At 44.9% G+C, this 25,062-nt stretch overlaps 1 protein-coding gene across 1 annotated transcript in view; it reads right to left on the bottom strand.

The window, feature by feature from the left end:
- The window catches only part of mbd2 (methyl-CpG binding domain protein 2), a 216,558-nt gene extending 199,046 nt beyond the window's left edge, over positions 1-17,512 (bottom strand). Inside the window, exon 1 of the mRNA XM_072497410.1 lies at positions 17,320-17,512. Within this exon, the coding sequence (XP_072353511.1) occupies positions 17,320-17,429 (110 nt within the window). The 5' untranslated portion in view covers positions 17,430-17,512. The remainder of the gene's footprint in view (positions 1-17,319) is intronic.
- Between the last annotated feature and the right edge of the window lie 7,550 nt (positions 17,513-25,062).

Genomic DNA, 25,062 nt, shown 5'->3' with positions numbered 1-25,062 from the left:
GCAGGACATTCTGAAAGTGGGGGGCGGGGATTCTGAAAGCCAAATTTAGGAAGCTAGGAAGTAAATTTTAAAAGTACGACCTCAAAAGGTAGCAATCTCCAGATTATTCCCAATGCAAAGTACTAACAAGAACAGCCGCAGGAGGCCAGATGATTGCATGGCTGGAGAGATGGTGAAGGGGGAAGGACTTTGGATTCCTGAAGTATTAGTACCAATTCTGGGAAAGGTGGGATATGGACAAGCTGGACAGGTTGCACCCCTGCAGAACCAGGGTTAATATCCTCTCAGGGGGAATTGCTAGTGCTGTCGGGGAGGGAACCTGTGCGAAAGATTCAAGAGAAGGAAACAAAGATAAAAATGAAAGACAGAAAAATGGGAAGCAAAAGTGGAAGGCAGAGGAAACGAGAGCCAACAGCAAATAGGGCCATAATACAAAACAAAGTGTGTCAAAAGGTTAAAAAGAAAGCACTTATCTGAATGCAAAGGCCATTTGCAATAAAGTAGATGAATTAACAGCTCAAATTGGTGTACATGGGTACGATAAGACTGGGAACTGAATACCCAAGGGTACTCGATAGTTGGGAAGGACAAGCAAAAAGGAAAAAGAGGTGGGGTGGTGTTGTCAGTTGAGGATGAAATTAGTACAATAGTGAGAGAGGAGGACATTGGCTCAGAAAATCTAGATACAGAATCAGTCTGGGTAGAGCTAAGAAGCAACAAGGGGTAGAAAACATTAATGAGAGTTGTCTCGAGGCCGCCAACTAGTAGTGGTAAGTAATGGAATTAAACAGGAAATTCGAGATGCATCTAACAAGGGTGCCACAGTAATCATGGGCGACTTTAATCTACGTATAGATTGGGAAAATTAAATTAGCAACAATACTGTGGCAGGTGAATTCCTGGAATATGTATGAGATGCCTTTTTAGAGCAATATGTTAAAGAACCAATGAGGGAACATGCCATCCTAGATGTATTATGCAATGAGAAGTGGTTCATTAATAATCTTGTTGTGTGGGGTCCTTTAGGGAACAATGACTGACCACAATATGATAGAATTCTTCATTATCATGAAAAGCAAAGAAGTTCAATTTGAAACTAGGGTCCCAAATCTAAACATTGGAAACTATAAAGGTATGAGGTGTGAGTTGGCCAAGAAAGATTGGGGAATGTCATTAAAAGGCATGGCGACTGATACTTAAAGAATGAATTCATGCACTGCAGCAGTTACACATTCTTTCTGGTGCAAGAACACAACAAGCGACCCAATCACGGCTTACAAAAGAAATTAAGGAAAGTATATGAGGATTGGGAGAACTTTAGTATTCAGTAAAGGAGGACACAGTGATTGAGGTGAAAAATAAGAGTATGAGAGTAAACTTGCAAGTAATGTGAAAGGTGATTGTAAAAGCGTCTATAAGTATATAAAAGAAAAACATTTTCAGGGCACATCTCACCAAGGGCAAAGTCATTTTTGGGGGTTAAAGTGTGAGCGGTGCCCGAGAGGGCCCGCAAACCATATGCAAATGTTCTGGTTTGCCCCAAGTTGGTGGGTTTCCGGGACTTTTTTTTAAAACACCATATCGGCAGTTTTAGATGTGGATTTGGAGTCCTGCTCATTAGTTGCGATATTTGGGGTATCGGACCAGCCGGAATGGAGGACAGGTATAATATGGCGGATGCTCTGCCTTTTGCCTCGTTGTTGGCTCGGCGGTGGATTCTGCTGAGTCGGAGGCAGGCGACACCGCCAAGTGCCACATTGTGGCTGGGTGATTTGATGGAGTTTGAAAGAAAGCATATGGCATGCTTGTCTTCATAGGATGGGGTATCGCGTACAAAAGCTCAAACATTATGTTACAGTTATATAGAACGTTGGTTATATAGAATTTGGAATACTGTGTCCAGTTCTGGTCACCACACTACCAGAAGCAAGTGGAGGCTTTGGAGAATGTACAGAAATGGTTTACCAGGATGTTGCCTGGTATGGAGGGTATTAGCTATGGGAAGAGATTGAATAAACTGGGATTGTTCTTCCTAGAGATGGAGGCTGAGGGGGCGACCTAATAAGAAGTTTATAAAATTATTAGGGGTATAGATAGGATGAACAGTTGGAGGCTTTTTCCCAGGCAGAATTGAAAATCACAAGGGGACACAAGTTCAAGGTGAGGGGGGACAAGTTCAGTGGAGATGTGAGGGAACGTTTTTTTTTTACACAGAGGGTGGTGGTGGTGGCCTGGAATGCACTGCCAAGTGAGGTGGTTCAGGCAGATACGTTAGCAACCGTTAAGACTTATCTGGATAAGCACATGAACAGACGGGGTATAGAAGGATACAGGTAGTTGGTCTAGATGGGACTTGTGATCGGTGCAGGCTCGGAGGGACGAGGGGTCCACCCACGTCGACACTACGACCAAGAAAGCACAACAGCACCTGTACTTCCCCAGGAAACTAAGGAAATTCGGCATTTCCACATTGACTCTTACCAATTTTTACAGATGCACCATAGAAAGCATCCTATCTGGCTGCATCACAGTTTGGTATGGCAACTGTTCAGCCCAATACCGTAAGAAACTACAGAGTGTCCTGAACACAGCCCAGTCCATCACGCAAACCCGCCTCCCATCCACTGACTCTGTCTACGCTTTCTGCTGCCTTGGAAAGCGGGCAGCATAATCAAAGACCCCTCCCACCCGGATTATTCTCTCTTCCATCGGGCAAAAGTTACAAATGTCTGAGAACACACACCAACAGATTCAAAATCAGCTTCTTCCCCGCTGTTACCAGACTCCTGAATGACCCTCTTATGGACCAAACTGATCTCTCTACGAATCTTCTCCGCTGTTGTAGTACTACACTCCGTATGCTTCACCAGGTGTCTATGTACTTGCATTGTGTATCTATCGTATGTCCAATGTTTTTCATGTATGGAACTATCTATCTGGACTATACTACGCAGAACAATACTTTTCATTGTACCTCGGTACACATGACAATAAATCTAAATCTAGTGGAATAGATAAGGGTGAACCAGTGGATGTAGTGTATTTGGATTTTCAGAAAGCTTTTGACAAAGTCCAAATTACTAGGTTAGTGTGCAAAATTAAAGCACCTGTGATTGGGGGTATTACATTGGCATGGATTGACAATCGGTTAGCAGACAGGGAACAAAGGGTAGGAATAAATGGGTCTTTTTCCGAGTGGAAGGTAGTGACTAGTGGAGTCCCACATGGATCAGTGCTTGGGCCCCAGCTATTCACAATATACAATGATTTTGATGAGGGAACCAAAAGTAATATCTCCAGGTTTGCTGACAACACATAATTTGATGGAAAGGCGAGTCCTGTGGAGGACGTTAAGAGGTTTCAAGGTGATTTAGACAAGTTGAGTAAGTGGACAAATACAGATGCTGTATAATATGGGTAACTGTAAAGTTATCCACATCAGACAGAGAAACAGAATGGCAGAGCTTCATTTAAATGGTGATATTTTGGGAAATTTGACGTACAAAGGGACTTGGGTGCCCAAGTACACCAGTCACTGAAAGCAAGCATGCAGAGACAGCACGCAGTTGGGAGGGCAAATGGTATTTTGGCCTTCATTGCAGGAGGATTTAAGTACGGGAGAAAGGATGTCTGATTGCAGCTGTACAGGGTCTTGGTGAGACCACACCTGGAGTATTGCGTGTAGTTTTGGTCTCCTCGTGTAAGAAAGGATGTGCTTGCCAGAGAGGGAGTGCAGTGACTGATCCCTGGGATAGCAGGATTGTCGTACGAGAGATTGGGTCGACTGGGCCTGTATTCAATGGAATTCAGAAGAGCAAGAGTGTATTTCATTGAAACATATAAAATTCTGACAGGGCTGGACAGACAGGGTGCAGGAATGTTATTTCCTTTGGCTGGGTGGTCTAGACCAAGGGTTCACAGTCTCAGGAAATGGGCTAGGCCATTTAGGACTGAGATAAGGAGAAGCTTCTTCACTCAGAAAGTGGTAAACCTGTGAAATTCTCTACCAGAGAACCTTTGGAGGCCAAGTCATTAAATATATTTAAGAAGGAAATAGATAGATTTCTATATTCAAAGTGTCAAGGGATATGGGGAGAGCACTAGAGATGTTGAGATAGACAATTAGCCATGATCATGTTGAATGGTGGAACAGGCTCAAAGGACTTAATAACCTACTCCTGCTCCTATTTTCTATGATTAAATAGAGGAGATACTCTGGAACTGAAAGGTCAGCAGTTAATTGGAGTGAAAAATGGTGGCATGGTTTCAATGGCACTGAACTAGTAACCCAAAGGCCCGGGCTAATGCCTTGGGGAAAAGGGTTGGAATCTCGCCAAGGCAGCTCTGGAATATAAAGCTAGTCTCAGTAAGGTGACCATGAAACTATCATTTGTAAAAATCCATCTGGTTCACTAATGTTCTTTTGGGAAAGAAATACTGACCTCGACTGGTCCACATGTGATTCCAGATCCACAACAATGTGGTTGATTCTTATCTGCCCTCTGAGATGGCCCAGCAAGCCACTCAGTTCTACGGCAATTAGGGTTGGGCAACAAATGCTGGCCGAACCTCATCCCCTCAATGAATAAAACATGAGATAAGTTCCCAAAAGAAACACAGGCAATTGTGAGCCCTCCCTAGACTACTAAATCAAATTTTCATATCCATGAGGATCACTATCGGGCATCAGCTAGCTCTTACATTTTTTCCAGACAAAGTTTAGTGAATGAATGAAAAGACATGCTAATTTTTTTAAATATCCGAGTTTAATTTGGGTTAAATGTTAAATTGGAGAGTAGAAAAGAGTGAGACATAGAGCCAGACAGTGGCACTGACTCAGCGAGAAGGAACACTTTTGAGATAAGGAGAAACATTAAGCAGCATTTCACAATCACATTCAGTAAGAATGACTAAAAGTCAAAACTGAGCATTTCAAAACCTAGATGATGAGGATACTGAAAAAATCATTGTTACTGCACATGCTCGACATTTATTGCTCGAAGGACAGGGCAGGTAGTCTTATTGAATCACAAACACCGTGGGTGTGCCTACACCACAAGAACTGCTGCAGTTCAAGGCGGTAGTTCACCACCACATTCTCAAGGGCAATAATTGCTGGCCCAGGCATCGATACCCACTTCCCATAAATGAATAAAAACAAACTTGTACTGAGGGTAGGGAAGAGACCATTAAGTGATTGCACTTCAGGGGACCACAGAATCCCTAAATCATGTACTTCAGGGTGAGGTGTTGTCTAGGTTACTGCTACAGAACAAGGCTTGAGATCTCTGGAGTTATGACACTATGACTCACCAGTGATTCACCCAACAGTACCATGCTGTCTGTAGCAGTACTGTTATTAAAAATACTTAAAGTGTTCATGCAGAATTATAGGGTGTCGAAATGCAGATAATGTGTACACAATTCTGCCAAGATTGGTTGACTTACACAACCCTGCTACCCAAGAAGCACATTTGAGTATGATGCAAGGAAACAGATCTCTGGGAGGTGCCACAAGTGTAATTCAGTGCAGTACATCGGAGAACATCAAAGTGCAAAAATGAGACTTGAGCAGTTTGGGGATCAGCAACACCCTGGATTTAATTATTGCTTTGAAATCAGGGTCCCTGGTTATATCTGTATTTTTCTGTTAATTATAGGTTTTATTTTGCAGCAAGCACAAGCATAGAGGCAGCATTACTACTCTATTTTTTGTAGTGCATTTACTGGAAAAAAATGTCAAAAGGCATTGCACAGTAGAAATAGATACTGTACCATGGCGGTGGGGGATGGGATTGGTGGAGAGAATGAAATTAAGAGCGATCACCAAACACTTGGTCAGAAGGTGGAAAAGTAGAGAGTGGTGGAAGGGTTGAGAATGTTCCATGGCAAACAGTCAAAAGTGCTTCAACCAATGGTGCGGCAAAAGGGTTAGAAGTGAACCAAAAGGTAAGTCAGAGGGCCAAACATTGGGAGAGGCTATTTTTTTATTTGTTCATGGGATGTGGCCATCGCTGGCTGGGCCAGCATTTATTACCCATCCCTGAGGGCATTTAAGATTCAACCACAATGCTGTGGATCTGGAGACATACATAGGCCAGACCAGGTAAGGATGGCAGATTTCCTTCCCCAAGGAATATTAGTGAACCAGGTGGGGTTTTACAACAATAGACAATAACTTCATGGTCATCATTAACTTGTTAATTACAGATTTTTCTTTTTACTGAATTCAAATTTCACCATCTGACGTGGCGGGATTCGAACCAGGTCCCCAGGGCATATCTCTGGGACTCAGGATTACTACCACTACGCCACTGTTTCAAAGGTAGGGTGCAGTGAGGAGGTGCAGGAGATGAAGATGAGAATTTTAAATCTAATGGCTGTGAGGCAGAGAGTGTGAATATATAGGATGGGCACCTGGGACATTAAGAAAAGAATAAAGAATCAGAGAATGGTTGCTGCACTGAAGGGGAGCCCTTCAGCCCAATCTGCCCCTGGTTGGCCTTCTGAAGAAGTTTACCCTGAATGTCTCACCCCCTCCCGCCCCCACACCCTCGCCACCGGAGATGGATTCAATGTCCTTTTAAACGCATCATTAGACTCTGCCTTCGCCACAATCTGGGGCAGTGCATCCCAGACCCTAACCACGTCCTGTGTGAAAAGGTTTTTCCTCATGTCGCCATTGCTTCTTTTGTCAATTACCTTAAACTTGTGCCCTCTGGTTCTCAATCCTACTGTCAATGGGAACAGTTTCTCCCCAGCTACCCCATTCAGATTCCTCATTATTTTGAATACCTATATCAAATCTCTTCTCAATCTTCCCTTCTCCGAGGTGAACAGTTTCAACCTCTCCAATCTGTCCACACGACTGAAGTCCCTCACCCCTGAACCATTCTCGTGAACCTTTGCTGTACCCCCTCATATCCTTCCTAAAGTGTAGGGCTCAGAGCTGGATGCAATACTCCAAGTGAGGTTGAAACTGTCAGTTTCATATAGACAGCTGAATCGTTGAAAGACCCGCAAAAATGATACTGGGGGATGAATATTAAGTCTAGGAATAACAAAAGTGTGGATTTTTAAAAAGTAATTCATAGGATATGGGCATCACTCGCTAGGCCTGCATTTATTGCCCATCCATAATTGGCCTTGAGAAGGTAGTGGCGGTGAGCTGCCTTCTTGAATTGCTGTAGTCCATGTGGTGCAATACACTCAGTGCTGTTAGGGAAGAATTTGGCACCAGACTAATGAGGTTGGGGCAGAGATGGGCAATATTTCTGGGAAAAAGAGTTCTTGGAGATTGATAAGGGTTTAAGCTCAGCTCTGGATCAAACAGTGCAATAAGAGCGGCACGGTGGCACAGTGGTTAGCTGAAAGAGGCTAAAAGCTCTTCCACAATTTGGAATAGAGTGAAAGGTTCGAAAAGTGTAGATTAATTAGAAAAATGGGTGCAGGACTAAGAAATTTGGGCTGGAGCAGGATGCAAACGTGACAAGGATTGGATTCGATTTGTTTATTGTCATGTGTACCGAGGTACAGTGAAAAGTATTTTTCTGCGAGCAGCTCAACAGATCATTCAGTACATGGGAAGAATAGGGAAGAAAAGAAAATACATAATGGGGCAACACAAGGTATACAATGTAACTACATAAGCACTGGCATCGGATGAAGCATACAGGGTGTAGTGTTAATGAGGTCAGTCCACAAGAGGGTCATTTAGGAGTCTGGTAACAGCGGGAAGAAGCTGTTTTTGAGTCTGTTCGTGCGTGTTCTCAGACTTCCGTATCTCCTGCCCGATGGAAGAAGTTGGAAGAGTGAGTAAGCCGGGTGGGAGGGGTCTTCGATATGCTGCCCGCTTTCCCCAGGCAGCAGGAGGTGTAAATGGAATCAGTGGATGGGAGGCAGGTTCGTGTGATGGAATGAGCGGTGTTCACGACTCTCTGAAGTTTCTTGCGGTCCTGGACCGAGCAGTTGCCATACCAGGCTGTGATGCAGCCAGATCGGATGCTTTCTATGGTGCATCTGTAAAAGTTGACATGCCGATTTTCCTTAGTTTCCTGAGGAAGTTTAGGCGCTGTTGTGCTTTCTTGGTGGTAACGTCGACGTGGGTGGACCAGGACAGATTTTTGGAGATGTGCACCTCTAGGAATTTGAAACTGCTAACCATCTCCACCTCGGCCCCGTTGATGCTGACAGGCGTGTGTACAGTACTTTGCTTTCTGAAGTCAATGACCAGCTCTTTAGTTTTGCCGGCATTGAGGGAGAGATTGTTGTCGCTGCATCACTCCACTAGGTTCTCTATCTCCCTCCTGTATTCTGACTCGTCGTTATTCGAGACCCCTCCCACTATGGTCGTATCGTCAGCAAACTTGCAGATGGAGTTGGAACCAAATTTTGCCACACAGTCGTGTATGTACAGGGAGTAGAGTAGGGGGCTAAGTACGCAGCCTTGCGGGGCCCCGGTATTGAGGACTATTGTGGAGGTGGTGTTGTTCATTCTTACTGATTGTGGTCTGTTGGTCAGAAAATCGAGGATCCAGTTGCAGAGTGGGGAGCCAAGTCCTAGGTTTTGGAGCTTTGATATGAGCTTGGTTGGGATTATGGTGTTGAAGGTGGAGCTGTAGTCAATAAATAGGAGTCTGATGTAGGAGTCCTTGTTGCCAAGATGCTCCAGGGATGAATGCAGGGCCTGGGAAATGGAATCTGCTGTGGACCGGTTGCGACGGTACGTGAATTGCAGTTGATCAAGGTGTTCTGGGAGTATGGAGGTGATGCACTTCATGATCAACCTCTTGAAGCACTTCATTACAACTGAAGTCAGGGCCACCGGATGGTAGTCATTGAAGCACGTTGCCTGGTTCTTCTTTGGCACCGGTATAATGGTGGTCTTCTTGAAGCAGGTAGGGACCTCAGAGTGGAGTAGGGACAGGTTAAAGATGTCCGCGAATACCTCTGCCAGCTGGTCCGCGCAGGCTCTCAGTGCACGACCAGGGATCCCGTCTGGGCCCGTCGCCTTCCGAGGGTTCACTTTCAGGAAGGCCGATCTGACTTCAGAAGCTGTGATGGTGGGTATGGGTGAGTTATGGGCTGCTGGGGCACTCAACAGCAGATTGTTGGTTACCGGACATGGGACGATTTCAAGCGAAGGACAAAGATTTGCAAATCAACGTACTAGAAGAGGCTAGCAGGGCTAAATGAGGCCATGAAATATCATTGGCAAACAACATCAAGGAAAGTCCCAAGGCCTTTTATACATATACGAAGAGGAAGAGGGTAGCTAGGGAAAGAGTAGACCCACTCAAGGACAAAGGAGGGAAGTTATGTGCAGAGTCAAAGGGAGTTGCTAAGGTCCTCAATGAGTACTTTGCATCAGTATTTACCAAGGAGCGGGACATGATGGATGTTGAGGTTAGAAATGGGTGGGTGAATACTCTAGGTCATGTCAGTATAATGAAGGAGGAAGTATTGGAGATCTTGAAATGCATTAAGGAAGGACAAATCGCCTGGGCCGGATGGGATATATCCAGGTTACTGTGGGAGGTAAGAGAGGAAATATCTGGGGCCTTAACAGATATCTTTCCATCATCTTTGGTCACAGGTGAGGTTCCAGAGGACTGGAGAATGGTCAAATGCTGTCCCTTTGTTTCAGAAGGGAAGCAGGGATAATCCAGGTAATTATAGGCCAGTGAGTCTGAGGTCAGTGGTGGGGAAGCTGTTGGAGAAATACTGAGGGACAGGATTTGTTCACACTTGGAAACGAATGGACTGTTAGTGATAGGCAACATGGTTTTGTGCAGGGAAGGTCACGTCTTACCAACTTGATAGAGTTTTTTTTGAGGTGACAAAATTCATTGATGAGGGAAAGACTGTGGATGTCATCTACATGGAATTTAGTAAGGCGTTTGACAAGGTCCTCATGGCAGATTGATACAAAAGGTAAAGTCGCATAGGATTCGGGGTGTGCTAGCTAGATGGATAAAGAACTGGCTTGGCAACAGGAGACAGAGAGTAGCAGTGGAAAGGAGTTTTTCAGAATGGAGATCTGTAACTAGTGGTGTTCCACGGGGATCAGTGCTGGGACTACTGTTATTTGTAATATATATGAATGATCCAAATCCAAAATGATCTGAAGGAAAATATAAATGGTCTGATTAGCAAGATTGCAGTTGACACTAAGATAGGTAGAGTTGCAGATAGTGAAGGGAACTGTTAAAACATACAGCAGAATATAGATAGATTGGAGAGTTGGGCAGGGAAATGGTAGATGGAGTTCAATTAGGACAAATGTGAGGTGATTTATTTTGGAAGATCAAATTCAGGTGTGACTTATACAGTAATGGCAGAACCCTTGGGAGCATTGACATACAGAGGGATCTGGGCGCTCGGGTCCATAGTTCCATGAAAGTGGCAATGCAGGAGGATAAGGTGGTGAAGAAGGCATATGGCATGCTTGCCTTCAAGGGCTGGAGCATTTAGTACAAGATTGGGCAGGTCATCTTACAGTTGTATAAACCTTTAGTTCAGCCACATTTGGAATATTGCCTGCAGTTCTGGTTGCCATATTACCAGAGGGACGTGGATGCTTTGGAGAGAGCGCAAAGAAGGATTAACAGGATGTTGCCTGGTCTGGAGGGTGGCTATGAGGAGAGGTTGAATAAACTCGGATTGTTTTCGTTGGAAAGACGGAGACTGAAGAGAGACCTGATTGAGGTCTACAAAATTACAAGAGGTATAGACAGGGTGAATAGTCAGAAGCTTTTTCCCAGGAGGGAAGCCTCAAAGGCTTGAACTTTTCTTTGTTCTTTTAGAAGATTTTAGTTTAGACGGACAGCATGGTCGGCGCAGGCTTAGTGGGCCAAAGGGCCTGTTCCTGTGCTGTACTTTTCTTTGTTCTTTGTAAGACAAGGGGGCACAGGTTCAAGGTGAGACGAGGAAAGTTTAGGGGAGATATGCAGGGAAAGCTTTTCACGCAGAGGGTGATGGGTGCCTGGACGTGTTGCCAGTGGAGGTGGATGAGGCAGGCACGATAGCAGCGTTTAAGATGTATCTTGATAGACACATGAACGGGCGTGGAATGGAGGGATACAGATCTTTTGGGCAATAAGTAGTAGGTCTCAATAAGGAATCAGGATCAGCAAAGGCTTGGTGGGCCGAAGGGCCTGCTCCTGTGCTGCAAATTTCTTTTTTCTTAAGACAAGGAGCCAGTTAAGGTGGCCAGGATGTGGCTTAGCACAGACCGAAGCAGTTTACATACCCTCAAGAGTGAGCTGGAGACGACATTTCTACGAGGAAATTATTAAATCAGGAGCTGAGGTACAGTTTCTGTCGGGGGCTGACCAGGATAGATTCTGTCTTACCGCTACTGTAAGACATTCTGGGTCATCACAACTGGGCACCAGCCACTGTTGAGCTAAAAGCCAATCTGGCTCCCCTACAGGTGGATTAGAAAAACCCGCAAAACACAGTGACAGGGAATTAGGTGTGTTAATGGAGAGATAAAGATAGGTATCATATGCATACATACAAAAGGTGAATTCTTGTTTGCAGAACATGTTAATAAAAATGAGGTTGCATAGGGTTGAAGGCAAATTATTGGGTAGATAGGGAATTAGTTAGGAGGAAGGAAACGGAGATGAAGGCCAAAAGTATACCCCAAATTAGTAGGCTGTGACAAGTGGGAATCTGTGCTGAGGCTGCAGTTTTTCATTATAGTTATGAATGACTTGGATAAAGGAATAGCAAGCCACATATTTAAATTTACAGCAGACACTATGTGAGGTGGCACGGCAATTAGTATAGATGAAAGCAGGAAACTGCAAGGCGACAGGCAGTGTTGGATGGTGCAAGTGGGTAAAAATATGGCAGACGGAGTTCAACGTGGGACAGCATGAGGGCATCCACTTTGGACACAAGAAATATAGATCAGAGAATTTTCTAAACAGCAAGATACTCAGAACTGTGGATGAACCGAGAGATTTAGGGATCCAAATACAGAAATCATGAGAAGTGGAGAGGTACAAGATGAATAATGGAAAATTGGTCTGCATTTCAAGAGAGCTGGAATATAAAAAGGGTGAAAGTTCATTTCCAGCTACTGGAATACTACATTCAGCTCTGCGCACTGTACCTCAGGAAGCATATATTTTTCTTGGGAGGGATACACTGGCGGAGAAGGCTCATATGTTCCCCAGAATTATACCTGGACTGAAGGGGTTATGAGGGATAGTTGCAGAGACTAGATTTTTATTCCTTTGAACATATAAGATTAAAGGGTGACCTAATTGCGGTGTTTAAGATAATTAGATGTCAGCCACTGCTCAGTGGATAACACTCTTGCTTCTGAATCAGTGGGTTTTGGATTCCAGGCCAGCACAAAAACCTAGGCTGACACTCCAGCGCAGCAATGAAGGGGTGCTGCACTGTTGAAAGAGCCATTTTTTAGATGAGACATTAAACTAAGGCCTGGACTCTCGGGTGGACAAAAAGGATTCCATGGGAATATTTCAAATAGGAACCGGGGCTAATATTTATCCCTCAGTCCATAATCAATGAAAAAACAGATTATCTGGTTATCATCATGTTGCTTTTTACGGAGTTTACTGTGCCCAAACTGGCTGCCTCATTTCCTATATTACAATGGGCATGTGATACAGTGGTCATGTTATGGAACTAATGTTCTGGAAACAGGAGTTCAAATCCCATCACATTAGCGAGGAAATGTAAATTCAGTTAATGAAATTAAGATAGAATGAATAAGAATAAAAAAGTTAGTCTCAGTAATGGTGACACTGAAACCATCTTTGAGGAAGTAAATCTACCACATTTTCTAATTTAACCGACGTGACAATAGACCTATAGCAACATACTTGACTTCAGAGTCACACGGGCCCCAAATGTTAACTCTGTTCCTCTCTCCACAGATGCTGCCAAACGTGCTGAGTTTTTCCAGCAATTTCTGTTTTCATTTCAAATTCCCAGCATCTGCACTATTTTGCTGTTAATTTAATTATGCCTGACTATTAACTGGTATGGCAACTGCTCGGCCCAAGACTGCAAAAAACTTCAGAGAGTCGTGAACACTGCCCAGTCTATCACACAGACCCGCCTTCGATCCATTGACTCCATCTACACCTCCTGCTGCCTGGGGAAAGTGGACAGCATAATCAAAGACTCCTCCCACACGGCTTACTCACTCTTCCAACTTCTTCCGGAAGATACAAAAGTCTGAGAACACGCATGAACAGATTCAAAAACGGCTTCTTCCCTACTGTTACCAGACTCCGAAAGGACCCTCTTATAGACTGATCTGATTAATACTACACTCCTGTATGCTTCGCCCGATGCCGGTGTCTATGTATTTACATTGTGTACCTTGTGTTGTATTACGCATTTTCTTTTCATGTACTAAATGATCTGTTTGAGCTGCACAAAGAAAACTACTTTTCACTGTACCTCGGTACACGTGACAATAAACAAATCCAAATCCACTCTGAAATGGTCTAGCAAGCCAGTAAGCTGTATCAAACCCCATGACAAAACGTAAGAATACAACCGGACAGATGGCAAAACATCGACCGGAGCACAATATCCGAAAGTGACAAAGACACACACTGTCCAATCGACCCTGCAAAGCCCTCCTCACTAACATCTGGGTACTTGCGCCAAAATTGGGAGAACTGTCGCACACACCCATACCCTTCAGCCAATGTCCCAGACATCGCCATCCTAGGTTATGCCATTTCACACTGGCAGGGCAGCCCAACTGGAGGGGGCAGCACAGTGGCACACCATCAGGAAGTAGTGGCCCTGGGTGTCCTCACTGCAGACCCTGGACCCCATGATGTCGCATGGCATTAGGTACGGCATCCTACCAATCACTATTCACTGCCCTCCCTCAGCTAATAAATGAGTGCTTCACCATGTTGAATACCACTTGGAAGAAGCCTGAGGGCAGCAAGGGCACAGAATGCACTCTGGGGGGCCTGTCAAAATGGTTCAGTATTATCGACCAAGCTTTCCAGGTCCTGAAGGACATATCCGTCAAATCCTTGACAGGCGGTGACTCAATGAGGAAAGCACACTCCTTTCTGCCATGACAACTTTGAAGAGGATGGTGAACAAGAGCCTGGTCCAGCCTTCACCAAAGGCCTGCACGCATGTGTTATTTAGCATGAGTTACTAGATAGCAATTCAGGGCAGCAATGTAAGTGATCTCTCATCCCCACAACTATTATCTGAAGGGTAGAAAAATACTGCATTCCTACTATCCTTTAAGATTTTGAAGAACAGTATCTCTTAGTACTGCTAGTGTTGACAATCTACCTCATCTATAACTCTGATTTGACGTCCTAGGCTTCCATTGTTGATGCTGCAAGCCCTATTGAGCACTTTAAACTGGTGGTTACTATCTTTCATGAAAGATACACTAAAGCAGCTGAATTTAGCACGAATAATCTTAACATCTACTGATAGCGAAATATGGGCTCAAAGGATTAGTACGAGGGGAACATTTCAGTGCATTTGCAACTAACTTCCAAAGGCTAATTGGTCACTATGCTACGACTGAATTAATTGATAGTACACCTTGATATCAGCCATAACCTGAGAAAAGTTACAATTTCTCAGAATTCCCAATCCCTATATTGAGGCAATATTTGCCAACCCCTCTCTACAATCAGCTGCAGTCGGTCAAAATTCAGAATGTATCAGTTTTGGAAAAATCTTTACCCCCCTCTACTACTGCATGGGGTCGGTTAGCTCAGTGTGCTGGACAACTGGTTTGTGATCCGGGGCAACACCAACATCGCCGGCTCAAATCCTGTACCGGTTGAGGTTATTCATGAAGTTCTCAACCTTGTCCCTCGCCCGAGTTGTGGTGATCCTCAGGTTAAATCACCACCAGTCAGCGCTCTCTCTCAAAAGGGGAAAGCAGCCTATGGTCCTCTGGGACTATGGTAACTTTCATTTCATTGCCCTCTGTATCCTCACCATTGATCAGCTCCATTATCTCACATCTAACACAGTCTACTTGATCGGACACCTGATTCACCATCTGAAACATGCACACTCTTATCACCAGCACACTGTAGCTGCACCGTGCAATTACCTACAGCATGCACTACAGCAAGTCAGCAGGGTTTCAGCAAACCCTCACAAACCCACGACCTTTACCACCTAAACGGCCATGATGTGGAGATGCCAGCGTTGGACTGGGGTGGGCACAGCAAGAAGTCTTACAACACCAGGTTAAAGTCCAACCGGTTTATTTGGAATCACTAGCTTCTTCACCTGATGAAGGAGCTACGTTCCGAAACCTAGTGATTCCAAATAAATCTGTTGGACTTTAACCTGGTGTTGTAAGACTTCTTACTGTGCCCACCTAAAAGGCAGCAGACACATGGGAACACCATCATCAATTTCCCCTGCAAGTCACTCATCACCTTGACTTGGACACATATAGTCATTCCTTCATCATTGCTGTTTCAAAACCAGGAACATCCTATTTAACAACAAAATGAAAGTACCCTGGGCCATGACTGCTCATCATGACCTCTCAAGGGCAACGATAATAAATGCTGATCTTGCGAGGAAAGCCCACAGCTCAAGAATCACTTTGAAAAACATCTACCCCTCAGATACCTGAAATAATAATCCAAGAATCCTCAGTAATAAACTCCTTTCCCAGTTCCCACGCTAATCATTTCCCTCCATTTCCCCACATCGAGCCACCTCACTCTGAATGCCTTAGCCCAATATCTACTCCACACCCCAATCCTACAAGTATATAAAATAATATCAACCCAAAAAGGGCCTGGAGCAATATGGCTCCCTGGCAGCTATAATAATAGGCCCCACTGTTCCGATAGCAATATCTCCAACCCAAGTACACGTAGTAACATCCCCATCAAAACCTATACTAACATTTCCCCTTCCCAAACACCCAGAACCCATGGTCCAATGGTAATACTCCCCCGACAAGCCCGTAGTAATGGCTCTCTCATGTACCTATCCCCCAAATTACTTCAAATAATGTTCCAACCTGCATGACGAACAAGCATTCATCATCCTGCAGTTCCTGCAGTAATACCACTCCTGCCCCGGTACCTGCATTAATTCCACTCCTGCCCCGGTACCTGCAATAACACCACCCCTCCCCAGTACATGCATTAATACCTCCACTCGCCAGCACCTGCATTAATACCACCCATCTCCAAGCCCTGTATTAATACCACACCCTCCTTTTCTGTATTAATACCATTCCTCTCCCAGTACCTGTATTAATATCACCCCTCCTCCAGTACACGCAGCAAAGACACCCTCCCCCGTACGAGTCACAATGCCACCCCTCCCACAATTAATTTAGGAATGCTATCCCACTATCCAGTACCTGCTGTAATCCCACAAATACATGCTGTAAATACCACTCCAGCTAACTGGTGTGATACCACCCTTCTCCCCACTGTACCGGGAGTGATGGAACAATACCATCCACCCCCCAGGTACCAGAGTGATGGAACAATACCACCCACGCCCCAGGTGCCTGGAGTGATGGGCAATACCACCCACGCCCCAGGTACCTGGAGTGATGGGCAATACCATCCATGCCCCAGGTACCTGTAGTGATGGAACAATACCACCCATGCCCCAGGTACCTGAAGTGATGGGACAATACCACCACCCCCCCCCCCCCCCCGGAACCTGAAGGGATGGGACAATACCACCCCCCCCCACCCCCCGGAACCTGAAGGGATGGGACAATACCACCCCCCCCCCCCAGGTACCTGTAGTGATGGAACAATACCACCCACCCCCCAGGTACCTGGAGTGATGGAACAATACCACCCACCCCCCAGGTACCTGGAGTGATGGAACAATACCACCCACCCCCCAGGTACCTGGAGTGATGGAACAATACCACCCACCCCCCAGGTACCTGGAGTGATGGAACAATACCACCCACCCCCCAGGTACCTGGAGTGATAGAACAATACCACCCCACCCCACCCCCCAGGTACCTGGAGTGATAGAATACCATCCTCCACCCCCAGGTATCTGTTGATACCCCCAGTACCTGCAGTAATGTCCCCATACCTGTCATAGTAACCCCAATACTATAGCAATAACTCCTAGTACCTTTAGTGATACACCCAATTCATGTAGTAATAACCTCCCAAAACCTGTAGTAATTATATTCCCGTACTTGTAATAATAGCACCAGTTCCTGTAACAATACCCCAGCATCTGTAACAATACCAACACCTGCGATAGTAACCCCAGTGCCTGTAGTAATAGCCCCACTACCTGTAGTAATAACCCCAGTACCTGTAGTAATAAACATCGCTCTTGCCGGCGCTCAACCCTGACTTCCGGATCACCTCCTCCTTTTTCCAGCCGGGGGGCAGACACGGACAATCTGAACGCTTCCTCTCCATGGCAAAAGAGAGAGACAGTCCCAGAAGAGCGAGTACGGTTCCCCGGGCCGGACTGAACTGGACAAAGCTGGGCTGGCCTTACAGCGGCCCCTCCCTCCGCTCCCACCCAGTCGCCGTAGCTCCGCCCTCTGGCCCTGCCCAGGTGGCCCCGCCCACTGTCCGTGGAACCCCGCCCCTTCCCGGGGTGATCCCGCCCCCACCGCGAGGCCACACCCCTCCCACGCCCCCACAGGCCTGCATCCCCGCGGAGCCCACTGGATCCTCCCTCGAGCCGGGACACCGACCCCGCCCTTTCCCCGGCTGGCCCTGCCCCTTCCCTGGTTGGCCCCGCCTCTTCCCCGTATGGCGCCGCCCCTTCCCCGCAGAGCTCCTCCCCTCGGGGCTCACCCGGGACCCGGCAACGCCCCTGACAACCGCCTCCTCAGCCAGTCTCGCCAAAGAGTGATAACACCGGGCCGGTCCCCTCCCAAACAGCTGGTTGCGAACAATATTTTGTATTCAATAGTCACCAATTATCGGATAAATCTTTTTCACAAAGTTCCAACTGAACTTATTTGAATAAAACTTCAAATCCTCCGCGGGAGCCAATGACAAGCCCTGAGTCATGGTGGCCGACCACAATGCTCCCAGGGTGAGTCAGTCTACATCTTTCACATTGTGTACTGACCTCAGGCTGTGACCAACCTTCACATTCTGGTGATGGACACTCGTTTGGCCCCAAGCCATGTTCCAACAGGCTTAAGTCTGGAGATCATCAAATCCAAACCGAGGCAACAAATGCCTGTTAAGTTTTTTTTAAATAATCTTTTTCTTATTTCACATCTTGCCATTTTAAGCCATTATGGTTACTCATGATTTCAACTAATCGCCATCACCAATTTTTTGAAAAAGACGAGTGACATCCCACACCCTTCAGTCCCATTGCTCTGACTCGCCATTCTGTGCCATATTGAAATTGGGAAACATTGCAAAAGGAGGTGGAAGCCTGGCAGCATTACAGATTCGATCAACTTGCCATCTGACCTTAGTGCAATCTAAAGGAGAGAGTCCTGTTTTTGCAAAACAACCTGAACTGAAATATTTGGGACGAAGTGACCTGTTTTATTCCAGGCCAAGTGCCAGCAAAACAACGGCGAGTGCAGCCCCTCCACAGGAGGAGGTACTTTCAGTTCTGGTCACACTCAGCCTAGAGCAACACTAAAAGCCTGTTCCAAATGAAAACTTGTACAGGTAATTTGGAAATTTGTGTTCAGGAAACAATTATTGTGCCACCAGTCATAGAAAGCTTAAATTGAATCTATGGACACCAAAATAGGGGTAAGAACCTACTCCTGTGAATTTATGCATTGGGATTTGTGATAGCAGCATAATTAGGTACAGGAGCAGGTCCACCAAGAGATCCTCAAAATTGTCCACCCTGCATGAATCATGAATTCATAGAAAGTTTACAACACAGGAAGAGGATATTTGGCCTAATGTGTCTGCGCCAGCCACAAAACAAGTCTAATCCCACTTCCAGTATTTGGTCTATAGTCCTGCAGCTTATAGCACTTCAGATGCATTTCCATATACCTCATAAATGAGTTGAAGGTTTCTGCCTCGACTGCCCTTTCAGGCAGTGAGTTTCAGAACCCCATCAACCCACCTCTGGGTGAAAAATGTTTTCCTCATCTTCCCTCAAATATTTCTACCAATCATTTTGAATCTATGCTCCCTAATCACTGACCTCTTTGCTAAGGTAAGTAGATCTTTCCAATCTACTCTATCCAAGCCCTTCACAATGTTGTACATTTCAATAAAACCTCCCCTCAGCCTCCTCTGTTGCAAGGAGTACAACTCCAGCCTATCCAAACTTTTCTCATAGCTGCATTTTCCAGTCATGACAACATTCTTGTAAATCTCCTGTGGATCCTCTCCAATGCAATTATACCCTTTCTGTAATGAGGTGACCAGAACTGCACATGGTACACAAGTTGTGGCCGAACTAATGATTTATACAGTACCAACATAACCTCCCTGTTCTTATATTCTACACCTCGGCTATAAGTATTCCATATGCCTTCCTAACCACATTATCAACCTGTCCTGCTACCTTCATGAATCTGTGAGCATTCACTCATGATGACCAAAGTCTCAGGGAAATGGGAAACCAGAAGTTGAGCAACTGCTCTTTTAGGTAATAAAATAGAGGCTGGGACCTCTGGCACTGCCATGTAACAGTAGTCATTACTCAACATGATCTCAGATTGAACGTGGTTACGCTGACAACAAAATGCCTAAGGCACAGGTTGGCTGCCACTGTACTATACAACACTTCACAAATCAGATCCACTGTGGCTCACCCATGCCACTTGGCAAAGTATTTCACTAGGGAGTATCTTGATTAAAGATCAATGCGAAGAAGTGAATAGTGTGTAACAGCAATAAAATTTTGCAAATCTAATATATAGGATGGAATGGCATGGAATGAATGTCTGTAAATTAGCTATATATTTTTTTTAATTCAGAGCACCCAATTATTTTTTTCTCCAATTAAGGGGCAGTTTAGCATGGCCAATCCACCTACCATGCACATCTTTGGGTTGTGGAGGTGAAACCCATGCAGACACGGGGAGAATGTGCAAATTCCACACGGACAGTGACCCAGGGCCAGGATCAAACCCAGGTCCTCAGCATCGTAGGCAGCAGTGCTAACCACTGCGCTACCATGCCACCCAACTAGCTATATTGTGAAACAAAAATAAAATGCTGGAAGATCTCTGCAGGTCTGACAGCATCTGTGGACAGAGAACTGAGCTAATGTATCAAGACAATTTGACAACGAGCCATCCAGACTCGAAACATTAGCTATGTCAAACCTGCAGAGATTGTCCAGCATTTTTGTTTTGTTTCAGATTCCTGCATCTGCAGTAATCTGCTTTTATCTTAGTTATATTGTGACGTGCATGGGGAATGAGTTCACACTAACCGTCAGTTCTGTCCAAAAAAGGTGAGATTTGACGGAATCCTTCCCCTCAATGTTCTGGTTTTATTTCCCAACATTGATAGTGTATATAATACCAGGACATATCAGTGGCTAATATGTCAGGTGACATCCGTCCAGCTCTGGCACCATCTAGCACATCCCTGAATCTAGTGACTCTTGGCAAGGAACAACCTTCTTCCTGATTTGGGGAACAGTGTCAGGGCTGGTGCCCTATGAAGGTTTACATTTGATGCAGACAGTTGACGTTGTACATCCTACTGCACAAAGTTTTACAGTGTGGTTTCCAAAATTTTATATTAAAAGTAGGAAAACCTTTAATTGAGGACTTTATTACAGAGACATTCACTATTTAATAGCCACAAATTGACAACTCTTAACCTCTATATTCTCATTCCTGGTGTGAAATGGAACTCCTGTGTAAATGTAGAATTTATCTCTGATGCACTGTAAATAATAGCTTTGTGACTTTTAATGATAATTTATAAAGTTGTCAGTAATGTGAAGATGTTGAGAATGTCGATTATGATCAAAAAGAGTGAGAAGTTTCACAAACATATTTCAATACATGAGATTAAAATCAGAAACTGCTGAAGACATAAACCGGTCAGTCAACATCTATTAAAAGAAAATATATTTTCGGCGGGTATTCTTTAATGGGCATTGCTTGCACTTTCTATTTATTTCTATATATATATACTTACACAGGATGTGGGCGCTGCTGGCAAGGCCTGCATTTGTTGCCCATCCCTAACTGCCCTTGAGAATGTGGTAGTGAGGGGCCAGTTTAGCTCAATGAGCTGGACAGCTGGTTTCTGATGCTGAACAAGACCAGCAGTGCGGGTTCAATTTCTGTACCGGCTGAGGTTATTCATGAAGGCTCCCCCTTCTCAACCTTGCCAATCACCTGAGGTGTGGTGATCCTCAGGTTAAATCACCACCAGTCACTCTCTTCCTCACAGGGAAAAGCAGCCTATGGTCATCTAGGACTATGGCAACTTTACCTTACCTTTACACAAAAGACATGTGAGCAAAGTTATAGCTCATAGAATAAAAGGGACAGGGGCAACATGGATGTTGATTTAGCTGAGTGACAGAAAGTAGTGGTTAAGGGATGTTTTTCAGGCAGGAGGAAGGTTTGCAGTCGGGTTCCCCAGAGGTCAGTGTTAGGACCTTGCTTTTCAGGACGTCACAGTGGTTAGTACCGCTGCCTCACAGCTCCAGGGTCCCGGGTTCAATTCCGGGCTCGGGTATCTGTGAGATGTCTGCACATTCTCCCCATGCCTGCGTGGGTTTCCATTGGGTGCTCCTGGTTCCTCTCACATGCTAAACTGCCCCTTAGTGTCCAAAAGGTTAAGTGGGGTTACTGGGTTATGGGGATAGGGTGGAGGCGTGGTCTTAAGTAGGGTGCTTTTTCCAAGGGTCAGTGAAGACTCGATGGGCCAAATGGCCTTCTTCTACACTGCAAACTCGATGATTCTATGATTCATATTCCCGAACTACTCCAGTTCTAATGCTGTCATGTGGGGTAGGTACATCCCACAGTGCATGTCTGGATATGAAGTTGAGGAGAGGATCGGCCTTGGCTGTGTTATCTTTGCTCTTTTTCAAGTAGTCTGTCAGCAGACAGCATCCAGTCTCAGGCCTGAACAAAATGGAACCGATGTCCAAGGGAGGGTGTTTGCTAGAGCTGTTGGGGAGGGTTTAAACTATTGTGGCAGGGGGATGGGAACCGATGCAGGAAGTCGGAAGGTAGTAAAACAGGGACAGAAACAAAAGGCAGTAAGGGGGAAAGTGTAAGGCAGAGAAGCCATAGTCAAAAATCAAAAAGGGCGACAGTACAAGGTACAGTGACTGAGGGGAGCTCAGTGAATAGGCCCAGTAATACTAAAAGGAATAAAACGGGAAGTAAATACATAAATGGTAAGCGACGCGGCAGGTTGTTACATGAAGATATGGGTTCAACGACAAGGAAAATTAGGAGAAAAGTTAAGAGGAAATATAACTTTGGAGAAGTTAATGATCGAGGTGTTAAGATTCAAAACAGAGGTATAAAAGCCAACATAAGTGTACTTTACCTGAATGCTCGTAGTATTCGGAATAAGGTAAATGAGTTGATGGCGCAAATCATCGTGAATGACTATGATTTAGTGGCCATTACTGAACCATGGTTAAAGGATGGTCATGACTGGAAGTTAAATATCCGAGGGTATCAAACTATTCGGAAGGACAGAGTGGATGGTAAGGGAGGCGGTGTAGCTCTGTTATTTAAGGATGACATCTGGGCAATAGTAAGGGATGACATCGGTGCTATGGAGGATAAGGTTGAATCCATTTTGGTGGAAATCAGGAATAGTAAAGCGAAAAAGTCACTGGTAGGAGTAGTCTATAGGCCACCAAATTGTAACATTATGATGGGGCAGGCAATAAACAAAGAAATAACTGATGCATGTAGAAATGGTACAGCAGTTATCATGGGGGATTTTAATCTACATGTCGATTGGTTTAACAAGGTCGGTCAAGGCAGCCTTGAGGAGGAGTTTATAGAATGTATTCGCGATAGTTTCCTAGAACAGTATGCAATGGAACTTACGAGGGAATAAGCGGTCCTAGATCTAGTCCTGTGTAATGAGACAGGATTGATTAATGATCTCATAGTTAGGGATCCTCTTGGAAGGAGCGATCACAATATGGTGGAATTTAAAATACAGATGGAGGGTGAGAAGGTAAAATCAAACACTCGTGTTTTGTGCTTAAACAAAGGAGATGCCTACAATGGGATGAGAGAAGAACTAGCTAAGGTAGACTCGGAGCGAAGACTTGATGGTGGAACAGTGGAGAACCTTCCAAGCGATTTTTCACAGTGCTCAGCGAAGGTTTATACCAACAAGAAGGAAGGACGGTAGAAAGAGGGAAAATTGACCGTGGATATCTAAGGAAATAAGGGAGAGTATCAAATTGAAGGAAAAAGCATACAAAGTGGCAAAGATCAGTGGGAGACTAGAGGACTGTGAAATCTTTAGGGGGCACCAGAAAGCTGCTACAAAAGCTATAAAGAAGAGTAAGATAGATTATGAGAGTAAACCTGCTCAGAATATAAAAACAGATAGTCAAAGTTTCTACAAATATATAAAACAAAAAAGAGTGGCTAAGGTAAATATTGGTCCTTTGGAGGATAAGAAGGGAGATTTCATAATGGGAGATGAGGAAATGGCTGAGGAACTGAACAGGTTTTTTGGGTCGGTCTTCACAGTGGAAGACACAAATAACATGCCAGTGACTGATAGAAATGAGGCTATGACAGGTGAGGACCTTGAGAGGATTGTTATCACTAAGGAGGTAGTGATGGGCAAGCTAATGGGGCTAAAGGTAGACAAGTCTCCTGGCCCTGATGGAATGCATCCCAGAGTGCTAAAAGAGATGGCTAGTGAAATTGCAAATGCACTAGTGATAATTTACCAAAATTTACTAGACTCTGGGGTGGTCCCGGCGGATTGGAAATTAGCAAATGTGACACCACTGTTTAAAAAAGGAGGTAGCCAGAAAGCGGGTAATTATAGGCCAGTGAGCTTAACTTCGGTAGTAGGGAAGATGCTGGAATCTATCATCAAGGTAGAAATAGCAAGGCATCTGGATGGAAATTGTCCCATTGGGCAGACACAGCATGGGTTCATAAAGAGCAGGTCGTGCCTAACTAATTTAGTGGAATTTTTTGAGGACATTACCAGTGCGGTAGATAACGGGGAGGCAATGGATGTGGTATATCTGGATTGCCAGAAAGCCTTTGACAAGGTGCCACACAAAAGGTTGCTGTATAAGATAAAGATGCATGGCATTAAGGGGAAAGTAGTAGCATGGATAGAGGATTGGTTAATTAATAGAAAGCAAAGAGTGGGGATTAATGGGTGTTTCTCTGGTTGGCAATCAGTAGCTAGTGGTGTCCCTCAGGGATCAGTGTTGGGCCCACAATTGTTCACAATTTACATCGATGATTTGGAGTTGGGGACCAAGGGCAATGTGTCCAAGTTTGCAGACGACACTATGATGAGTGGTAAAGCAAAAAGTGCAGAGGATACTGGAAGTCTGCAGAGGGATTTGGATAGGTTAAGTGAATGGGCTAGGGTCTGGCACATGGAATACAATGTTGACAAATGTGAGGTTATCCATTTTGGTAGGAATAACAGCAAAAGGGATTATTATTTAAATGATAAAATATTAAAACATGCTGCTGTGCAGAGAGACCTGGGTGTGCTAGTGCATGAGTCGCAAAAAGTTGATTTACAGGTGCAATAGGTGATTAAGAAGGCAAATGGAATGTTGTCCTTCATTGCTAGAGGGATGGAGTTTAAGACTAGGGAGGTTCTGCTGCAATTGTATAAGGTGTTAGTGAGGCCACACCTGGAGTATTGTGTTCAGTTTTGGTCTCCTTACTTGAGAAAGGACGTACTGGCACTGGAGGGTGTGCAGAGGAGATTCACTAGGTTAATCCCAGACCTGAAGGGGTTAGATTACGAGGAGAGGTTGAGTAGACTGGGACTGTACTCGTTGGAATTTAGAAGGATGAGGGGGTATCTTATAAAAACATATAAAATTATGAAGGGAATAGATAGGATAGATGCGGGCAGGTTGTTTCCACTGGCGGGTGAATGC

Source organism: Scyliorhinus torazame, chromosome 3, assembly GCF_047496885.1.
Source record: "Scyliorhinus torazame isolate Kashiwa2021f chromosome 3, sScyTor2.1, whole genome shotgun sequence".
Lineage (NCBI taxonomy): Eukaryota > Metazoa > Chordata > Chondrichthyes > Carcharhiniformes > Scyliorhinidae > Scyliorhinus > Scyliorhinus torazame.
This window is presented reverse-complemented; position numbering and strand designations above follow the sequence as displayed.